The sequence below is a fragment of the Equus asinus genome, chromosome 21, assembly GCF_041296235.1.
Source record: "Equus asinus isolate D_3611 breed Donkey chromosome 21, EquAss-T2T_v2, whole genome shotgun sequence".
Lineage (NCBI taxonomy): Eukaryota > Metazoa > Chordata > Mammalia > Perissodactyla > Equidae > Equus > Equus asinus.
In genome coordinates, this window is record NC_091810.1 from 64,010,050 (window position 1) to 64,028,218 (window position 18,169).

The 18,169-nt window shown below is 43.2% G+C and overlaps 1 protein-coding gene across 5 annotated transcripts in view; it reads left to right on the forward strand.

Moving 5' to 3' along the window:
* OSBPL10 (oxysterol binding protein like 10) overlaps positions 1-18,169 on the forward strand; it is a 291,181-nt gene that overhangs the window by 221,299 nt on the left and 51,713 nt on the right. For all 5 annotated transcript variants that reach the window (XM_044753886.2, XM_070492566.1, XM_014827171.3 and 2 more), the window contains one exon: positions 1,163-1,317. In XM_044753886.2, coding sequence (XP_044609821.1) covers positions 1,163-1,317 — 155 coding nt within the window. The remainder of the gene's footprint in view (positions 1-1,162; positions 1,318-18,169) is intronic.

An 18,169-nucleotide genomic window follows, 5' to 3' on the forward strand; every position in this document is an offset into this window, starting at 1 on the left:
AAGCCACTGGAGGCTTTTAAGCAGCAGAATTATGTGCTCTGACACTTGACATTAAAAAAAGTTTTTGCATAAAAATAGGCTTGGCTTGGGTAATCTTGCACCCACGAACACACATGCATAAGCACATCTACCGTCCTTTCAGCTGCCTCTGTTATTTTGTTTCCATCAACCAGATTCCCTCAGGGTGCTAAAAGTTTGGGAAACTTGTAGATTTTTCCTTGAGTAACTCTAATGAAAAGGCTGATGGATGTGATTACTGTGTGGATGGGACATCTGAGAGGCTGAGAGGTTGAGTTCTAGTCACGTGAGGCAGTCTCCGCTTAGCCCACCTTTTCTTCATCGCTTACTCCTGCTCTTGGACCGAGGACAGCATCTCCAGAGAGTAGGTCAGCTGAGTTTGAGACCTGTTCTTGTTCTAATGGAAGAATTGCTATGGGGTCAAAAGATCTACCTCTGATTGCTCCCATCCCCAGTAGTAAACATATACAAATATTCTATGATAATGCGTGACTCTTAAAAAAAAACCCAGTGTTAGAGTTAGGAAGTCTTTTTTTCCAAAGATTGAGGGAGGATTAGAAAAATGCTTTATAAACACCAATCTGGTAAACAAAGAAGTGTTTTTTGCTAGAATGGAGTGACCACACCTGTCTTTAGTGGTGGGGCTTCCTGACTCCGACCACATGGGCCACATCTAATGGCAGAGGTGGTGTCGATCACACTGCAGGCATCTTTTCTCAGCTGTGGTCACCATGTCAGTTAGCATTCAGACCACGTTCTGAGCAGCCTGTGTTTGATAAAATTTGACTTTTGTTTTTTATTGTAAATATTTAAAAATATTTTTAAAAAGTTAATAAATAAGAAAAACACCTTTAAGAAAATCTGGCTTTGGTAAAATGTGAGTTGTTTTTGTCCAAGACTGGGGAGAGAAACAGCCTATGATGAATCTGATGCTGACATTATACAGAAACGAGTTTATAAATAGATGATCCGAATCTACACTTGGTGCCCCATTCAAAACAAGTCCCACTTAAGTCCACCATAGTCCACTTAGGATTGGGCCCATTTCAAGTCGGTCTTCTTGTACAGCGAGGTACAGATATTTCTTGAGCTATAAATGTTCAATTTGGAAAATACTTGGCATCATTCTAGGTCTTTATTTCAGAAAACATCCTGGGATGGCACGGGCCCAAGTCACATTCCACAGAGCAGCTGAAAAATGGGACACTTGGCTCTTTGCCATCAGCCAGTGCCAACATAACCTGGGCAATTTTACCAAACTCCGCTGAAGATGAACAGACCTTACAGCCAGAGCCAGAGGTAAGCTAGCCGTCCTCTCTCAGCAGTTTCATGGCTTGCGTTCTCGCTTGTTCCGAAACACAGTAATTATATTTGTAACTTGCTCATCTCTTTGTTTTAAGAGGAGACAAATTATAAAATGGAACCATTGCCTGAAGAGACGAAATCCGCTCTGTGCACGCCTGGCACTTCTGTTCTTGTGTCTGGCAGCTGCTGTGGGTGAATTGTGATCCTACCAATGAGGACTCTCCTATTTTTATTGAAATGGGAGTCATTTTATCTTCAAGTGGGAGAAATTCTAACACACCCATTAAAATGATGCCTATTGATATGATGGGAGCAGTTACAATATATTATGTCGCTCCCCCGAATAATGGCTTCTTCATGTGGTTCTTGCTAACATAAGCTCCTGGCTTACGTGCTCGACTCCTGCATGCTACAGAACCAGGCCAGGGCCCATGGGGCAGCGGCCAAGACTCCTAGGCGTTGCACTGCAGCCCAGGTCTAGGCTGCAGGGGACACCTGCCCTTCCTGGTCAGGGAGGAGCAGCCCCTGCAGATCTTAAGGACCAGCCAGGCTGTGACAGGCTTCGTGGACTCGCTCATCGGCCCACGTGACTCTCCTGCCTAACTGTGCCTCCAAGTGGCAGCTGGAAGGAAGCCAAATGCAGCATTTCCTTTCCTTTCCTTTGTGCCCTGAGTGAATATTTGTGTTTTTTCTTTTGATGCCCGTGTCCTATGTACGCGATCCCATGAACTGGGCTGAGACCTACTTTAACCACGTGTTAGAGGTTGTTCTTAATTTTAATTGAAATCACTTGAGCCTGAAAACTGTAGAACACTCACGAAATCTATTTTGTAATGTTGAAAGCCCCAAGGCAGCTTCTTGGATCAAATGGTCTTGGTCATCAATTGAAATTTTTCTCCAAGCTTCACATGATTATATTCTCTGACAACAGCTTGGTGGCTTAGCTCTTATAGAGGCAGGAGCAGCCTGCCTCTATAAGATATTTCATTAGCATCCATAAGGTGCCTTCCCAGGGTATGAAATAAACAGGGGATGTGAGATTTTGGAAGGCATTTGCCTCGACCTGTACAGTGAGTTTCAGGTTGAAATCACTCGCAGCCGACGTGCAGGTGAATTGGAAGGTAAGTGGGCAGCTGAAGAAATGGTAGGAACCCCGCTGTCATGTTGCTCTTTTGGGAGACTTGGGTGGGGTGGCATTTGAGGATGGGGTGCTTCGCTGCTAAAAGGTTGAAAAATACAATATCCTTCATTCCCTTGGAAAAGAACCTTTGGGGGTTCACACCATAATGAATGCATTTAAAGTCTTGCTCTAGAGAGAAATAAACAGAGTAGAGAAGTAAGTTATTAGATCTTTGGTAATATTTCTTCAGATCCTTATTCCCAGCAGCGTTCTCAGGCGAAACCTAACAGGGGTTATTAACTAATAACTTACCTGTGAGGGCTGGCGATTGTCCTTAGTCTGTGAATCCGCCTCAGTGTTTCTTCTGTTGTTCCCTGATTGGTGCTACCTCTAGCCGCTGAAGTTTGCAGGCCAGGTCTGTTCTTTTTGCATAAAATTGTTGCCCACTCTGCTTTGCCGGTCAGCAGCATTGGCAGAAGATAGTACCTAATTGTCCAAGAGAAATAACTAGCCCCCAAGTTCAAGTTTTTAAAAATACCCTGAAGGAGGAGAGCTTTTTCCATTAAGTTGGGAACAGTCTTTAGTTTCTGCCTGTTTGTGCCCTTACGCCTTTTGTCGGAGCAGTATAAGGTGTAGTTTGATGATCCCTGATGGCCGTGAGTGACTTGCGGGGTGTGATGGTGTGATGGGGTTTTCATTTTCTGAGAAGGGAGAATTGAAGTTCTTTCACAGGGAGACTCCTGTCGTTTTTTCCACTGACAACTCTGGGAGATGATTCTCGCAACCTGAACAGCCATTGTTGGTTGGACACTGTTTTTATTTTAGGCTATTGTGCTTTGTCACTTTTTCTTTTTTTTTTTTTTGAGGAAGATTAGCCCTGAGCTAACTACTGCCAATCTTCCTCTTTTTGCTGAGAAAGACTGGCCCAGAGCTAACGTCCATGCCCATCTTCCTCTATTTTATATGTGGGTCGCCTACCACAGCATGTCTTTTTTGCCAAGCGGTGCCATGTCAGCACCCGGGATCCAAACTGGTGAATCCTGGGCCGCCGAGAAGCAGAACGTGCGAACTTAACCGCTGCGCCACCGGGCCAGCCCCGTGTCACCTTTTTTTGTTCTTAAGAGTTGAAGAAACTCACAATATCCACCCAGTCGTGTTCCTGTCAGAAAAAGGAAAATGTTTCCATTGCCTCCCTTTTGTACAATATGGAGAAATAACCCAAGAAGGAACGAAGTGAAATCACTTAGGGGTAAAAATTCCTTACGAGAAGGTTCCTTAACCCTTTTGATATAGAGAATAGTGATTGTTGGGAAACTAATTTTAAGAGTGTAGTTATTGTGGTAGTTTAGCTAAATGAACTATTTTCTTCTGGCTTGTTTTGATCATTTAGGTCTTTAGGAGCAATAATTAGGGTAATAAAAAAGGTACCTCCCTTCAGTGCTTGTGTGTGTTTTTTTTTTTTTTTTAACACCGCCAAGCAATTAACTCAATCCAGGATGTCTTGCAGTTCAACTCAATTCTGACACCATCTGCTGGGAGGATCAGTTCCCACAGGTTGAGGGCTCAGTCCTACAAGATTCCCACCCCCACACCCCTTCCCCCCCCCCCACTCCCCACCACCGCCTCCCTACACTTCAGATGCCAGTCACAAGTCCAGGTTGTCACCTGTGCATCTGACCAACTAGCTATAGTTCAGAGGTTCCCACAACCGCCTCCTCGGGTTTGATGAATTTGCTGGAGTGGCTCACAGAACTCAGAGAAACATTTAACAATTTATTATGAAAAGATATAATTCAAGAACAGATGGAAGAGATGCATAGGGCAAGGTATGGAGAAAGGGCGCAGAGCTTGCATGCCCTCTAAAAGCGCACCCCTCTCCCCGAATCTCCATGTGTTCATCAACTGGGAAGTTCTCTAAACCCTGTCCTTTTGGGTTTTTGTGGAGGCTTCATTACATATGCATAACTGATTGAATGATTGGCCAGTGGCGATTGGGTTCAATCTCCAGCCCCTCTTCCTTCCCAAGAGGTCAGGGGGTGAGACTGAAAGTTCCAACCCTCTAGTCACAGGTTTGGCTCCACTGACACCAGCACCCTCCTTAGGTTACCTAAGAGCTTTCCGAAAGTCGCCTCATTAACATAACAAAAGACGCCTTTATCTCTCTCATCCCTTAGGAAATTCCAAGGCCCTTAGGAGCTCTGTACCAGAATGAGGACAAAAACCAAATATATATTTCTTACTATAAATCACAATGGCACACTTCCCTCCCCTGGTTCTGGCTTACCATAAAATAACTTACAGCTATCTGGAAAATTAATATATTTTCAAGCTTAGTCTGTTTCATTCCCAGCAGAATAAAACTCAAAGACCAGTGTATATTTAATACATGAGTTAGAAGAGAACTGCGGTTGGCTCTGTTATCAACTGCAGTGATCTTAAAATTTTATTCTGCTGGGGCTAGAACTAACTAAATGTGAAAATGAAATATTCTTCCATAATGAAATGAGTTAGGTCTTGGTTTTACCCATTAGTAGAAGAATTTTTCAGTGCTCTTAACACCGTTTGAAATTGCAGTTTAGACAGAAAAGGTTTTTATTGTGCTTTCTTTGTGGAAGCCTGCCTTGTTTTAGGACGGGAAGAATGGTGATTGCGGAGGTCCTGGGGAATGGCTCTCTGGCCTTCGTTCCACCCTTCTGACTGCAAACCTAACAACTCATGTCCCAGATTTTCTTATAGCTAGCTTTCTAAATATGCCGGCTCTGGTCGTCTAGTGGTTAAGACTCAGCATTCTCACCACTGTGGCCTGGGTTTGTTTCCTGGTCAGGGAACCACGCCACTCATCTGTCGGTTGTCATACTGTGATGGCTGCGTGTTACTGTGGTGCTGAAACCTGTGCCACCAGTATTTCAAATACCAGTGGGGTCACCCATGGTGGACAGGTTTCAGCGGAGCTGACAGACACTGGCAGACTAAGACAGACTAGAAAAAAGTGTTACCTCACAAAATTGGAATTCTCCTGCCTGATTTGCATAAAAAACCAATTGATTACAGCATCAGCTCTTTGGGGAGAAATCAGCTTTATTTTGTGAGATTGATCTGCAGGGAGACAGGGAGCATGTGCCCTCAGATCTGTCTTTCCGATTCAGGATTTGGGGTGAACTTTAAGAGCTTGTGGGGAACAGGCTGGCACACAGAAATGCTGGCAGGACAGGTTTTGATTGGTGGGCTTCTTTGATGAGGTGGGGAAGGAATTTTAACACTGGATCTTCCCAAATGAGGGAGGAGCCTGACTTTTAAGATCTGTTTGTGTCCCAGTCTTTTATTTCCATGGGGAGAAGAATCTTTGGTTCTGTGGTCATTTCAGGTCAAGATTTCTTCTGCGCGTGCTCTGGTTACATGACATTGCAAATTTTCTGAAAGGCAGTTCTTAATCACTCTGTTGATAAAAGATGGGGTCAGTTGAAGTGGTCCTGGAGGGCTGTGAAGGACCTGGCCACCCACTTCTGAAAAAATTGGCCATGGAAACCCTGTGAATAGCGGCAGAGCATTACCTGGTATAGTGCTGGAAGATGAGAGGATGGCTCAAAAAGACTGGGCAGGGTTCTACTCTGCTGTACACAGGGTCACTAGGAGTTGGAATCAACTCCGTAGCACTGACAGCAGCAACAAAGGTTTCTAAGTGCATAACAGGTTTCATAAATGCATTTGTGGGCAATTTGGAAGCTTGAAAGAGAGACCAGTTCCTTCTGTGCTGGTGCTGCTGGCAGGCACGGCCGGGAATGATGTGTGTGTGGAGGCAGTTGCACAGACTCATTGCCCTAGGCCCTTAGTCCCGCCTGCACTGGCCTGGGAAGCTGTTGTGATGGCAGCAGTAGCTTCCTGACGTTTGGACCATGGCTACCTACAATGGTGTGTCCTTGAATCTGTTAAAATTCAGCTGAGTCAACTTGAACATCAATTGGCTCTATTCAAGGATGCATGAATTAGGTAGCAGCCCATCTAAATAGAAAGGTGTTCTGAGGAGCTGTGCAAAATAGAAGGTTTTTATAGGCAGAAGGAGGGTGAGGTAAGGAAGTTATTAGCAAAAGAAAAGAAAGGATTGTTTCAGGCCAGAACATCTTTGGGACAGAAGAGAACAGCAGGGGTTTTATCATGCAGATGACCTCCGGAGTGCTAGTCAGGAAATTCCAGAGTGACTGTTAAAAAGATCACATTCCTGGGATAGGTTGAAACTGTAATTAAATCTTGGTTTGTGGTTCCTGGGGCAAATGACTCCATTTGAGCCTGTTATTTCTTTTTTAACAAATTAAAACATCTAAGGTGCCGGACTGGTGCTCCTCTAGGTCTTTTAGTGATTCTGTAAGCCCCTAATTCCCATGTGAAAGCTTTCTGATGGAAATACCTGGAGTGGGTTCTGTCCCCTGTGCTGGATCTGATTGGTTGAGCTATTGGAATAGGATGGCAGAGGGTGGCATGGAGATGATCCTGAATGAGACTCATGTGACCGTGTACACCCACCTTCTGGAGGATGTGTCTGAGGGTCAAAACCTTAGTGTTTCTTAAAAGATCAGTTTATTGAGGTATAATTCATAAATAATAAAATTCACCCTTTTAAAACCATAATTTCGTCAGTACTAACAAATCAAAGTAGAGGACAGTTCTATCACTTGCCGCTGTTCCCCTGTGTTCTTTTATAGTAAATGCCTCCCCCCCACCCCTAGCCCTTGGCAGCTGCTGATCTGTTTTCTGTTCATATAGTTTTGCCTTTTCCAGAATGTCATATAAATGAAATCATACCATTACTGCCCAAGAAGGGGTCGTCTGCTTGCTGATAGACATCCCAAAAGTGGAGAGGCAAGGTGGTAGGCGAGAAAGGGTTTCTTTCTTACAGCTTGCTTGCAAGAGGGAAGATGGCCGACTCATGTCTGAAAGAACCACCTTTCAGAACAAAGACTACAGGCCAGTTATATGGAGCTCATCTCCAGGTAGGGGAGGTGACTTGTCCCTGGGTAGGGCAGACATCTGGTCCCAGTTCCTGAGAGTCCTTGTTTTACTGGATATGCATGAGAGAATGGAGCAACCCTTGTACCCTGATCTTGCAGTTGTCATTGATGATGGCTATCAACATAGACTCTCTGCCAGGGGAGCCATCGCATTCCTAAGGAACTCAAAAGAACAGAGTTATCATCTTAAAGCAGCAGGGAGGGGCCAGAGAAGCTGCAGAGCCTGTCTGGGCTAGTTAATCAGAGGTCATTCAAAGTTACAATACAGTTTCTTTTCTACAATGTGGCTTCCCCTATGTCAACCTTGTGTTGAGCTGGTATCAACACAGGATATTGACTTTTGAGTCTGGCTTCTTTTGTTTAGCATAATGTGTGTGAGATTCATCCATGTTGTTAGTTCTTCAGTAGTTCATGCCTTCTTACTCTTGAATAGTATTCATTGGATCCAGAGTTTGTTTATCCATTCAACAGTTGAAGAACGTTTGGTAAACTTTAAAAACGTCCTCAAATCCCCCATGGATAAAATAGAAAAAGGGGAGCATTTAGAAATAATATTGATTAATCATTTGAGGCAAATATTTGGTGCCCAGATACTGCCTCCTGGCCTGGATGGATAGATGGAGAATCTACTGTTAATCCCTCTGCTGGAGACCCTAAGCAGGGAGTTTTTAAGCCTGTGCCTCAGGAGCATGCTGTCAGCTCTTATCAACCCCTGGGTTGATTGTTCCCTTAGAAGCCTTGCTTAGTTCCTTATCTGAGTTGCAGTGACACCAATGTTATCAAGAGACCACACACCTTACTCTCCCCAAATCTAGCAGACTTAGATACTGCTCATAATGTCGCTAAGTACTGAGCTCTAGATCAGCACATAAATTAGCCAAATTGGGTTTGGTTCTGTAGGGGAGGAAGACATTTCCTCTTCCCAAATGGGGGTTCATCTGGCTGGAGAACGAATTAAATTCACACGAGACAGAATAGCAAGAGAAAATTAAACAAAGCTTTATGAGGAACCATGGCCCGGGGCCTTTCTTCCCGAAGGAAGAAAGGGCACCGAAGAAGTGGGGTACACAGAGTGGTTATATACCCCTAAACGGGGTGTTTCACATGTGATTGAAATGTCCCTCCCACAATAGTCACAAGATTGCCCTGTCAGCACAGCGCTTGATGGACACAGCAGGTAGTGGTCTGCTGTCTCAGAGGGCATAGCCGGACGCAAGTCGATTGTCTGGAGCTGGGCGGTCACAGGTGAGCTCAGCAATCAGTTCCTAGCCTAAAGAAAGATGCTTAATCCTTAAAGAAATGCCAAAGTTGGGAGGGGGAGGGAAGTCAGTTACAGGAGGTTACCAGACTAGCACAATAAAATGCAGATTTAAGTCTTTGCCTTTGGTATTGATTAAGAGTTTTTTTGAGAGAAGGTCATCTCCTTTCTTCTTCCTGTTACAGAGAAGGAGGCACCTTTTACAGATAGAGATTTACCTTACAAATGTAAATATGTCCTAACAAAGGGCAAGTTCCATTCCTCAGAGCCTCCTTCCCTGTCCCAGTTTATCAAAAGCAATCAGCCTCAAATAATCCTTATGCCAAAGAGACATATCTTGGGGTGGCCAATTCCAGGTCCCCACAGTTCGAAAATTGTGGAAGTGAATTTTCAAGTAAGCGTGTTATAATGTCCCCCTTGCCAAGGGAGGAAAATTGTTTTATGAATAAAGGAAGGAGACAGATATAAAAAGATTGAGCTGAATTTTGCCTCAAGTAGAATTTTCATGCCCGTGGTTGAATTGTCATTTTAGCGCTGAACTTTTGACCCGCTTAACAGCAGTATAAAGCTATCAGTTTAAAATCCTCTGACTTTCAGGTTGAAGCCTGGCCAGAAAATCTCCTCAACCTGTTTTTATCATCTCTTTATTCTTCCTCTCCAGGACACATAAATGTATAGGTTGATGTTGATTGAGGCTATCAGGCATGGGACAGTGATAGATTTTTGAAGATAAGGTAATGTGCTGTTTTGATCCTTTGGATAATTCTTTGAACATAAATTTTCAGTCTTATGGGTTTGTTCAAAATATTCATTTTGTCATATTTGTTGTCAGCCTTTTGACCAAGGAGTGAGACAGCAAACACTGACTTATAATGATTGAAAATCACTTTACTGAATTCTGTGATAAACCGCCCCCCCAAATTTAATGACACTTGGTTGCAATGTAGGAAATGTTGTTGATCACATTTAGAATTTGTTACAAGTAAGTCCCACACCCCATCCTGTCATCAGTTTGATTGTGTCTCCTTCCCAGATCCTGCAAAACAGACTTTTTATCTCTTTGAATCATGGCCTTTGAATCACTAAATCTTAGAAAAGTCTTTAGGGGTCAAATGACCGCCCCTCCCCCCCCCCCCCCCTCCACAACTGGAGTTGTTGACTAACTTGCCAAGAGTCACAGAACTGGGCAGTGGTAGAGACAAGATTGACATCTGGACTCCTTTTTCCCATGCCAGTGCCCTTTCTTATATCCCACACCATCTCCTGTATCTGGTGGCATTCTTTCAACTGCAGATAACAGGACCTGACAACTGGTACCTCAAGCAATAAATTCATTTAATTTTCTCACTCAGAATTCTGCCTGTAAGTGCTCCCAGGTTTGGTGTAGCAACTCATGATGACCTCAAAGATATAGGCTTCTAGAAAACAGTATGGAGATTCCTCAAAAGATTAGAAATAGAACTACCATATGATCTGGCAATCCCACTTTTGGCTTTTTCTCCAAAAGAATTGAAATCAGGATCTTGAAGAGATATTTGCACTCCTATGTTCATTGCTGCATTATTCATAATAGCCACGAGGTGGAAACAATGCAAATGACTGTCAGTGGGTGGAATGAATAAAGAAAAAGTGATATTCACATATAATAGATTATTATTCAGTCCTTAAAAAGAAGGAAATCCTGTCATATGCTGCAACATGGATGAACCTTGAGCACATTATGTAAAGTGAAATAAGCCTGTCACAGGACCTGAATCCACTTATATGAGGTATCTAAAGTAGTTAAACTTACAGAAACAGAAAGTAGAATGGTGGCGGCCAGGGTGAGGTAGGGGAGAGGCAATTGAGGAGATGCTGTTCGGTGAGTATAAAGTTTCAGTCATGCAAGATGAAAGTGTTCTAGGGGGCTGGCCCCGTGGCCGAGTGGTTAAGTTTGCGCGCTCTGCTGCAGGCGGCCCAGTGTTTCGTTGGTTCAAATCCTGGGCGCGGACATGGCACTGCTTGTCAAGCCACGCTGAGGCAGCGTCCCACATGCCACAACTAGAAGGACCCACAAAGAAGAATACACAACTATGTACCAGGGGACTTTGGGGAGAAAAAGGAAAAAAAATTTAAAAAAATTAAAAAAAAAGGTGTTTTAGACACCTGATATACTGCAATGTGCATATAGTTAGCAATGCTGTACACTTAAAAATTTGTTAAGAGGGTAGATCTTATGAGTGTTTTCTTTTTTTCAAGCAAAACTTTGATTACTTCTCTCTCTCAAAAAAACCCCCAACAGACTTCTTCCATTCTTCTTGCTGTTGGCTTTTTATCCTTATGCTTGTTACTTCATGGTGGCAACGTGACAACAATATTCCCAAGCATTGTATCCTACAGCAGTATCCTTTAGAATGAAGGAAGAGAAAGGGGGGTCTTCTCAAGACTCCTTCTATGGAAACGGAAGCCCCCAGTGTACTTTTCCTGTTATCTCAGAGCCAGAAATGGATCCTGCACCCACCCCAAGACCTATCACTGCTCATTGGTAACTGGATTTCCATGACTGCCTTAGAGCAATCATGCGTCACCCTCCATGTCTGTGGAAGAGTGTGCCTTACCTGAATCAAAGGGATCTCAAGTCCTAGGGAGCCCCAAAATTGGGTTTCTCTTAGCAAGGGAGAAGAGAGGAATGGGCTTTGGGCAGTAACAGATGGTGACTGCTGTCCTCCAGATCTGCTCGAGCACCTTGTCTTCATGCGCTGCTCATCTTCAGCTTCCCTAAGACTTTTCTAATCTGACCATTGGTGTATCATAGGCCAAGTTCTTTGAGGGTGGACCCCATCTCTTGATTCCTCTTTGAATACTCTAAAATGTTTAAGAGAGTATTGCACGCATAGTAGACAGCCTGGAAACATTTGATAAAGGAATGAATGTGAATAAGGTCCATTTATACTGTTCGTGACTGCTGAAGGGCGTGCTTCTCCCTTGTCTCATCTCTATCCCTTGCTCTTCCTAGAGGTTCTGGTGGCTCCAATAGAAGTAAGTTTAACCTACTGGGGGGGGGGGCGGGGCATGTCAGTTACATAAGCTGCTGTCATGAAAGATTTTTTAAAGGGAGTGACTTGGAGCTCTCCAGGCAGAAGACTCACCTCATTGGTTCATTTTTAGGCCTTGGCCTTGACCAGGTATCCAGCAGGTACTAGATGGTGGTGGTTTTATGTAGAACTCTTATTATAACCTTTGCAAAGATCCACTGAGGGCATTCCTTTTAGGTACTGCCACTATAGGAATGTGCAGTGGCTTGATCATCTGGATTTTTTCCTCTCTTTTGGCTGTTGGTCTGGAGGGAAAGTAGTCCATCCATCTGCAAATGCAGACGATATGCCTCCTAGCTATCAGACCCTCGGGACTTACTAAAAATCAGAAGGATCTAGGTTGTTATTTGTGCTTGAAAGTATACTGCTCCTGCATAAGTTTTCTCTGTGTCCCAGTATAGTAAGACAGTAATTATTCACCTACTCAACTATTTATTCACTCACCAAACATTAATTGAGCTATTTTGTGCTGAGCATTGAAAAGAGGACTCCTTATTTTATTAGACTTTAAAAACCTAGTACTATGAACTGAATTTTGTCCCTCCCAAAATTCATATGTTGAAGCTTTAACCACCAATGTGACTGTATCTTTGAGGTTGTCTTTAGGAGGTAATTAAGGTTAAATGAGGTCGTAAAGATGGGGCCCTAATCTGATAGGACCGCAGCATTATAAGAAGAGGAAGGGAGCTCTCTCACTCTCTTTCCACCCTCTGAGGACACAGCGAGAAGGCAGCCGTCTGCAAACCAGGAAGAGAGCCCTCACCAGACTCGACCATGCTGGCTGATCTCAGGCTGGAAGCCTGAGAACTATGAGAAAATAAATTTCTGTTGTTTACACCATCCTGTCTGGTATTTTGTTATGGCCTTAGATCCATGTGTATTTCATAAGTTATAATTATCGTTTATATCTTGAGATTAGAAGAAGGAAAAATTGTTCTTAGCCAAGTGATGTTTCCAGGTTAGTATACCAAGACTGCATGGGTCCTGGTGGTATGTTGCCGCAGGTCTGCCTGTGGGCTGCAGCGATTAAGATGACCATCCCTGAGATGACATGGAATTTGAAGACACATTTCTGTGGCACTCTAATAGTTGTCTCCCATGCCAAGAGCTCCTTTCTGTCTTGCAAAAGAAAATTCTTCTGCTCTCCTTTCATCTCTGCTTAACAAATCAACAGCAAACATAACTATCACACACAAGCCTAATAAGCCTTGTGTGCATTTTTCAAGAGCTCCTTGAACTTGGGTTTCTGGCAGTATCAGTGAGCTTTCCAGCCATAAGGTGTGACAGTATAATTTCCTGTGCAGCTTTTGGGGATTAATTTCCGTTTATGCTGCTTTTTCAAGGACTTGTTCCTCCCTCCATCTCTTTTTCCTTCCTCTTCCTCTCTGTGGGTAATGATAAGGTTTTCTTTTCTTGGCTGGGTGTTGCTTTTATAAGAGAGAGGTGGAATATATTGAAAGGACCCAAATTATACCTTCTCAGGGGCCTGTAGAGTGTGTTTCAGGGCATTTAATGGGTTTCAACACTGGAATAAGCATGTCTCCGGGGGGAGCCTTCAAGGTGGGCACCATGTTGCCTGGCTTCTCTCCCCTCCCCCCAGGCCAGTGTGGCTTTGTGACATAAACGTCCCACCAGAGTGTTGGGAGGTAGCCACCTTGGATTTGCCAATTGTGAGCTGGAGCCGTATGGAAAAAACCCAGCACCAAGTGGTATAATCTCTTCTATCCCACAGTAGTACCGAAGGATTAAGCGCTTTGAAACTGGTGAATGGAAAGGGCTTAAAACACTGCAATGTTTAGTGTGGGTTTTCCCTCCTCCTCATCCTCTTCTCTTTGCCTCCTCTCATTCCTGTTGCCACGAAGGGAGAAAGTCAGATCTGAAGCAGAGGTGAAGAGTTGAAGAGATTGTAGCGATGTGGTATGATAATTTTTAGTATTCTGTTGTTTTGAGTATTTATTCTCATCTTATAAACGTGACCCCAAATTTCACAACTCCCTCTGCTTTCCCTCTTGCTTGCCTAGTCCCTTGAAATTATACCAGTAGCAATCAGCTTTTCACCATCTGCCTGGCTTACGTTTTTATTTGCCCACGATGAATAACTATTCCCAGGGTGATTTATATGCTGCCTCAGATGATGTTCACTTTCCTAAGATGGAAAGTCACTGCTCAGAGATTTATGATCTTGGGGAAAGAATGTTATGGAAAAAAAGAGTAAAATCTTTTTCCACGTATACTTTGGGCTTTGCCTGAATTAATCAATGAGTTCTTGTATCCCTTGTGCAATTTGAATTGAGTCTTGTTGGTGGGTTATGGTGCTGTGCAGGGGGCCCACTGTGTGCTAAATCATAATTGTAACTTTTCAATGGGGGGATAATGATAGGTGTGAGCACTAGGCAGAGTGTAGATTGTGTGTGCATGTGAATGGAACAGAGAGAGAAGGAGAGAGAGTGGTGGAATTGTCTAAGTTCTGGTAGCGGTTTTCAGACCCTGTGGATATAGGACTCAAACAACCACTTCTCTAACTCTTGAACATACTTCACCAGCAGCTCTTTGGCTGTCCCCAGTCACCCCAGGACCATAACTCTCCTTGTCCCTGCAGGCCAAGTGGGTAGGCTCTGTGAGGTGACAAGTGAAGTCAGGTGCCATGTGATGCCCTGTCACCACCATCTTCTTTCTTCTCTGACTGCAGTGCACTCCTGTCCCTCTCTCAAAGCCCCGGCCCCTTCTCTTTCTCATTCACCACCCGCATCCAGCTAAGTGGACACTGGACTGTCCTTAGGCCACACGTGGTTCTCTTTATTGGCCATGATAATCCCAGCAAATAACCCCATCGTGAATAAGTATAAGAAGAGTGGTGGAAATACAGCCGTGTGGAGGAAAAGGAAAATGTAACTTATTTGAAAATGAAATTAAACCCCGTTGAGAACAGTATACCAATCCTTAAAACCATGGAAGTGTTCTTCAAATTACTCAAATCTTTATTCACATTTTCCTCAAACTCATCAGAATTGCTTTCCTTTAAAAAGAAGAAGAAATGTTTATAACTTCTTTTTTATAGTTATTTTTAAAGTAGTACTTCAAGAGTGTCAAATCTTAACTTGTTGTAGTGAATGTATAGTATTTGACCCGCATTATGAGTTTAGAAAAGCTTCGCGGGTTACTCTGGCAATGGACCTGCACCTCGAATGACATTATTTTTTGGAAAATGTGTTTCAGATTCCAAATATCTGCTTTTCAATGGCTTGTTTACTAAAATGCAGGGCCAGCTTGTAGTTCTGGCTTAAAAAAGAAATACATTATGTAATTCAGAGAGAAAATGAATCCTTTGGGGGATGTGAAGTTTTTTCATAGTACATTGTTAGCCGTTTCATGTACCGAATTGAGGGAAGAAATGGCAGCAAGAGGAAGGGACTACTTTTGTGTTTACCTGCCCTTTACAAAATTCCAGTATGATGAATTTTTAAAGCTAAAAACTTTATTCAGAATGGGATCTTATATAGAAACTCCCATAATGAGAAAATACCTGCTCGTTTTAGATATTGCTAGATGAGATCAGTGGTTCCTAACCACGTGAGCGGAGACCCCTTGTGCCCTGCAGAAGTGAGGGACAGATGTCATAACTGTTACTTCCTGAGCCATAAAGGTGCCACTTCACAAAGGCCAGCTTTCTCTTTATATCTTTTCAGAACACAGATGCCTTGGAAAAGCGATTGGTAAAACATAAAATACAAAATAGTAATGAAAACAATGAGAGATTCTGTTTTAGAGAATTTGGCTGTTGAGACAAGTTTAAAATTTTTCAAGGTCCCAGGGGGTTTTGGAGAGTTGTGGTTAAATGGTTGCATTTCCGGGATCAGAGTGAGGATGCTGGTGTTCCCTTTCTTTTCTTGAGCATTTTGGTATAGAGTAGATGTCAGTTTGAGCAGTCCCTTGATGGGGGATTAGCATGGCATCTCTTCAGGGTCCCCTAGCTCTTTCACTTACTGCCTGTGAGAATTATCAATGGGAATGAGCATAGTAATTTCCTGGTAGGAATGTTATAGAATTATAGGAGATCATATGTGTTGAATGTTCAACTCAGTGCCTGCCCCGTAGTAGGTACACTCAATAGTAAGTCTTTATTAAAATTGTTCCTTAGCATACATATCCTATCCATGTTTGTAGGTATCACCTATGTTGAGAAGCCCCTAAGCATGTGTTGTTAAGCTATTTGGGGTTCCTTAATGAGATTCATTTCTCCTTTGTTAGTCTTCTAAAAATGTGGTCTGGGTATAAAGGGTGACATCTATTTATTTGTATGGTAAGGCATGATTTACAGTGGGCTTCCATTAATAGCTTTAATTAATGACTTCCATTAATGACGGCTCCTCCAGATGGAGCTAACTTCATCATCATTAAGGCAGTTTTGCTGCTGGTGTCTTGCCTGGGTTCTCTCTGAAGAAGTCCTAAAATCAGCAGCCAGTTGGCAGTGGGGGCCCAGGCCCTGGGGCATCTGTAAGGTGGGATGCCCAGGTGGGCTGATTTTCAGACCATACCCCAGGTTTGCCTAGCAGAGGAAGTCTGGGATGTAGAGAAATACAGGAAATATAAATAGGTTGCATTAATTTCCTATTGCTGCTGTAAGAAATTTAACAGTTTAAAACAACATAAATTTGTTATCTGAAGTTCTGTAGGTCAGGAATCTGACGAAGGTCTCCGTGGGCTGAAATCAAGGTGTCTGCAGGACTGCGTTCCTTTCTGGAGACTCAGAGGGAGAAGCTGTTGCCCTGGCTTTTCCAGCTTCCAGTGGCTGCCTGCATTCCTTGGCTTGTAGCCCCTTCCTCCATCTTCAGGGCCAGGAACATTGCATCTCTTTGACCCTGCTTCCATAGTCGGTATCTCTCTCTGACTTCCCTCTTCCACTTCTAAGCATCCTTGTGGTTACATTGAGCCCACCCAGATAATCTGGGATCATCTCCTTACTTTAAGATCAGCTGATTAGCAACCTTAATTCCCCACGCCCTGTAACCTAACATCACAGTCCTGAGGATTAGGACTTGGACATCTTGGGGCCATTATTCAGCTTACCACAGCAGATGAGTTGGTTGGCATTCCCTGAACACATTAGATGTACCATGGAAATAAAACTGGAATTGACCTCTGGCTTGAAATAGAGCACGTCATTAAATTGCTCCCTTGGAGGAAAGCACTCAGCTCAGCTGGATGCACTGCTGGAAAAAAGTAACTGGCTTTGCCTTTTACACAGTGAAACTTTTTCGGACTTGCTTTTCCCAGTCGGCCACGGCTCATCACCATGTCACCTTCTCCCACCGCCTCCCAAGCGCCTCAGAATTAAACCAGACATGAAACCAAACCATGAAGTCATCTTTGACAGCTTGTGCAGTTCAGAGCTTGGCAGTGGGATGAGGAGAACTTTAAAGATTACCATAAAACAACAAAGTTGTTACATAAAAAATACAGCATAAAACTTGTAGGAAGTCAAAAGTAAGAGTCCGCTGTTGTAACTTTTCTTTCCAATGCCGCCCCTTAAAGGGGCTACTGTGTCTCTTCTGAGGATGCCAGCAGAAAATACATATACATTTATTCTTTGTTTTTTACACTAATGGAATCACACTATAGATATTATGGATAATGCGGCTTTTAAATTTAACAGTATATCTTAGATATCTTACTACTTCAGTATATAGATTGTTTACATTCCTTTTAATACCTTCAAAGCATTCAACTCTGTGAATGTGTCATCATTCATGGACTTACTCCCATAATTTACTTAACCTGATCTCTATGAGAGACATTTAAGTTGTCCAGCTTTTCCTTTCCAAATAGTGCTCTACACAGGTTTTTGCACACTTGTGCAAATATATAGGGAGACTGTCTAGCAGTGGCATTTAAATGGAATTCGGTCCACGAATGTGGGAATTTAAAATTTTGCCAAGTATTACCAAACTGACCTCCAAGACTAAGCCAAACTGATACTCCCACAGCAATGTGGGAGGCCTGCTGTTTTTCTGCACTTTTGTGATGAGGAATGAATATAAAATTCCTATTTTCTTACTAGGTTTTTTTTTTTAGAAGAGAAATAGTATCTTATTTTAATTTATTTCCTTTTTTTTTTTTGAGGAAGATTAACCCTGAGCTAACTACTGCCGATCCTCCTCTTTTTGCTGAGGAAGACTGGCCCTGAGCTAACATTCATGCCCATCTTCCTCTACTTTATATGTGGGATGCCCACCACAGCATGGCTTGCCAAGCGGTGCCATGTCTGCACCTGGGATCTGAACCCTGGATCTGAACTGGCAAACCCGAGGCTACCAAGAAGCAGAATGTGTGAACTTAACCGCTGCGCCATCGGGCCGGCCCCTCTATTTTTATAATTGTGAATGAAGTTAAG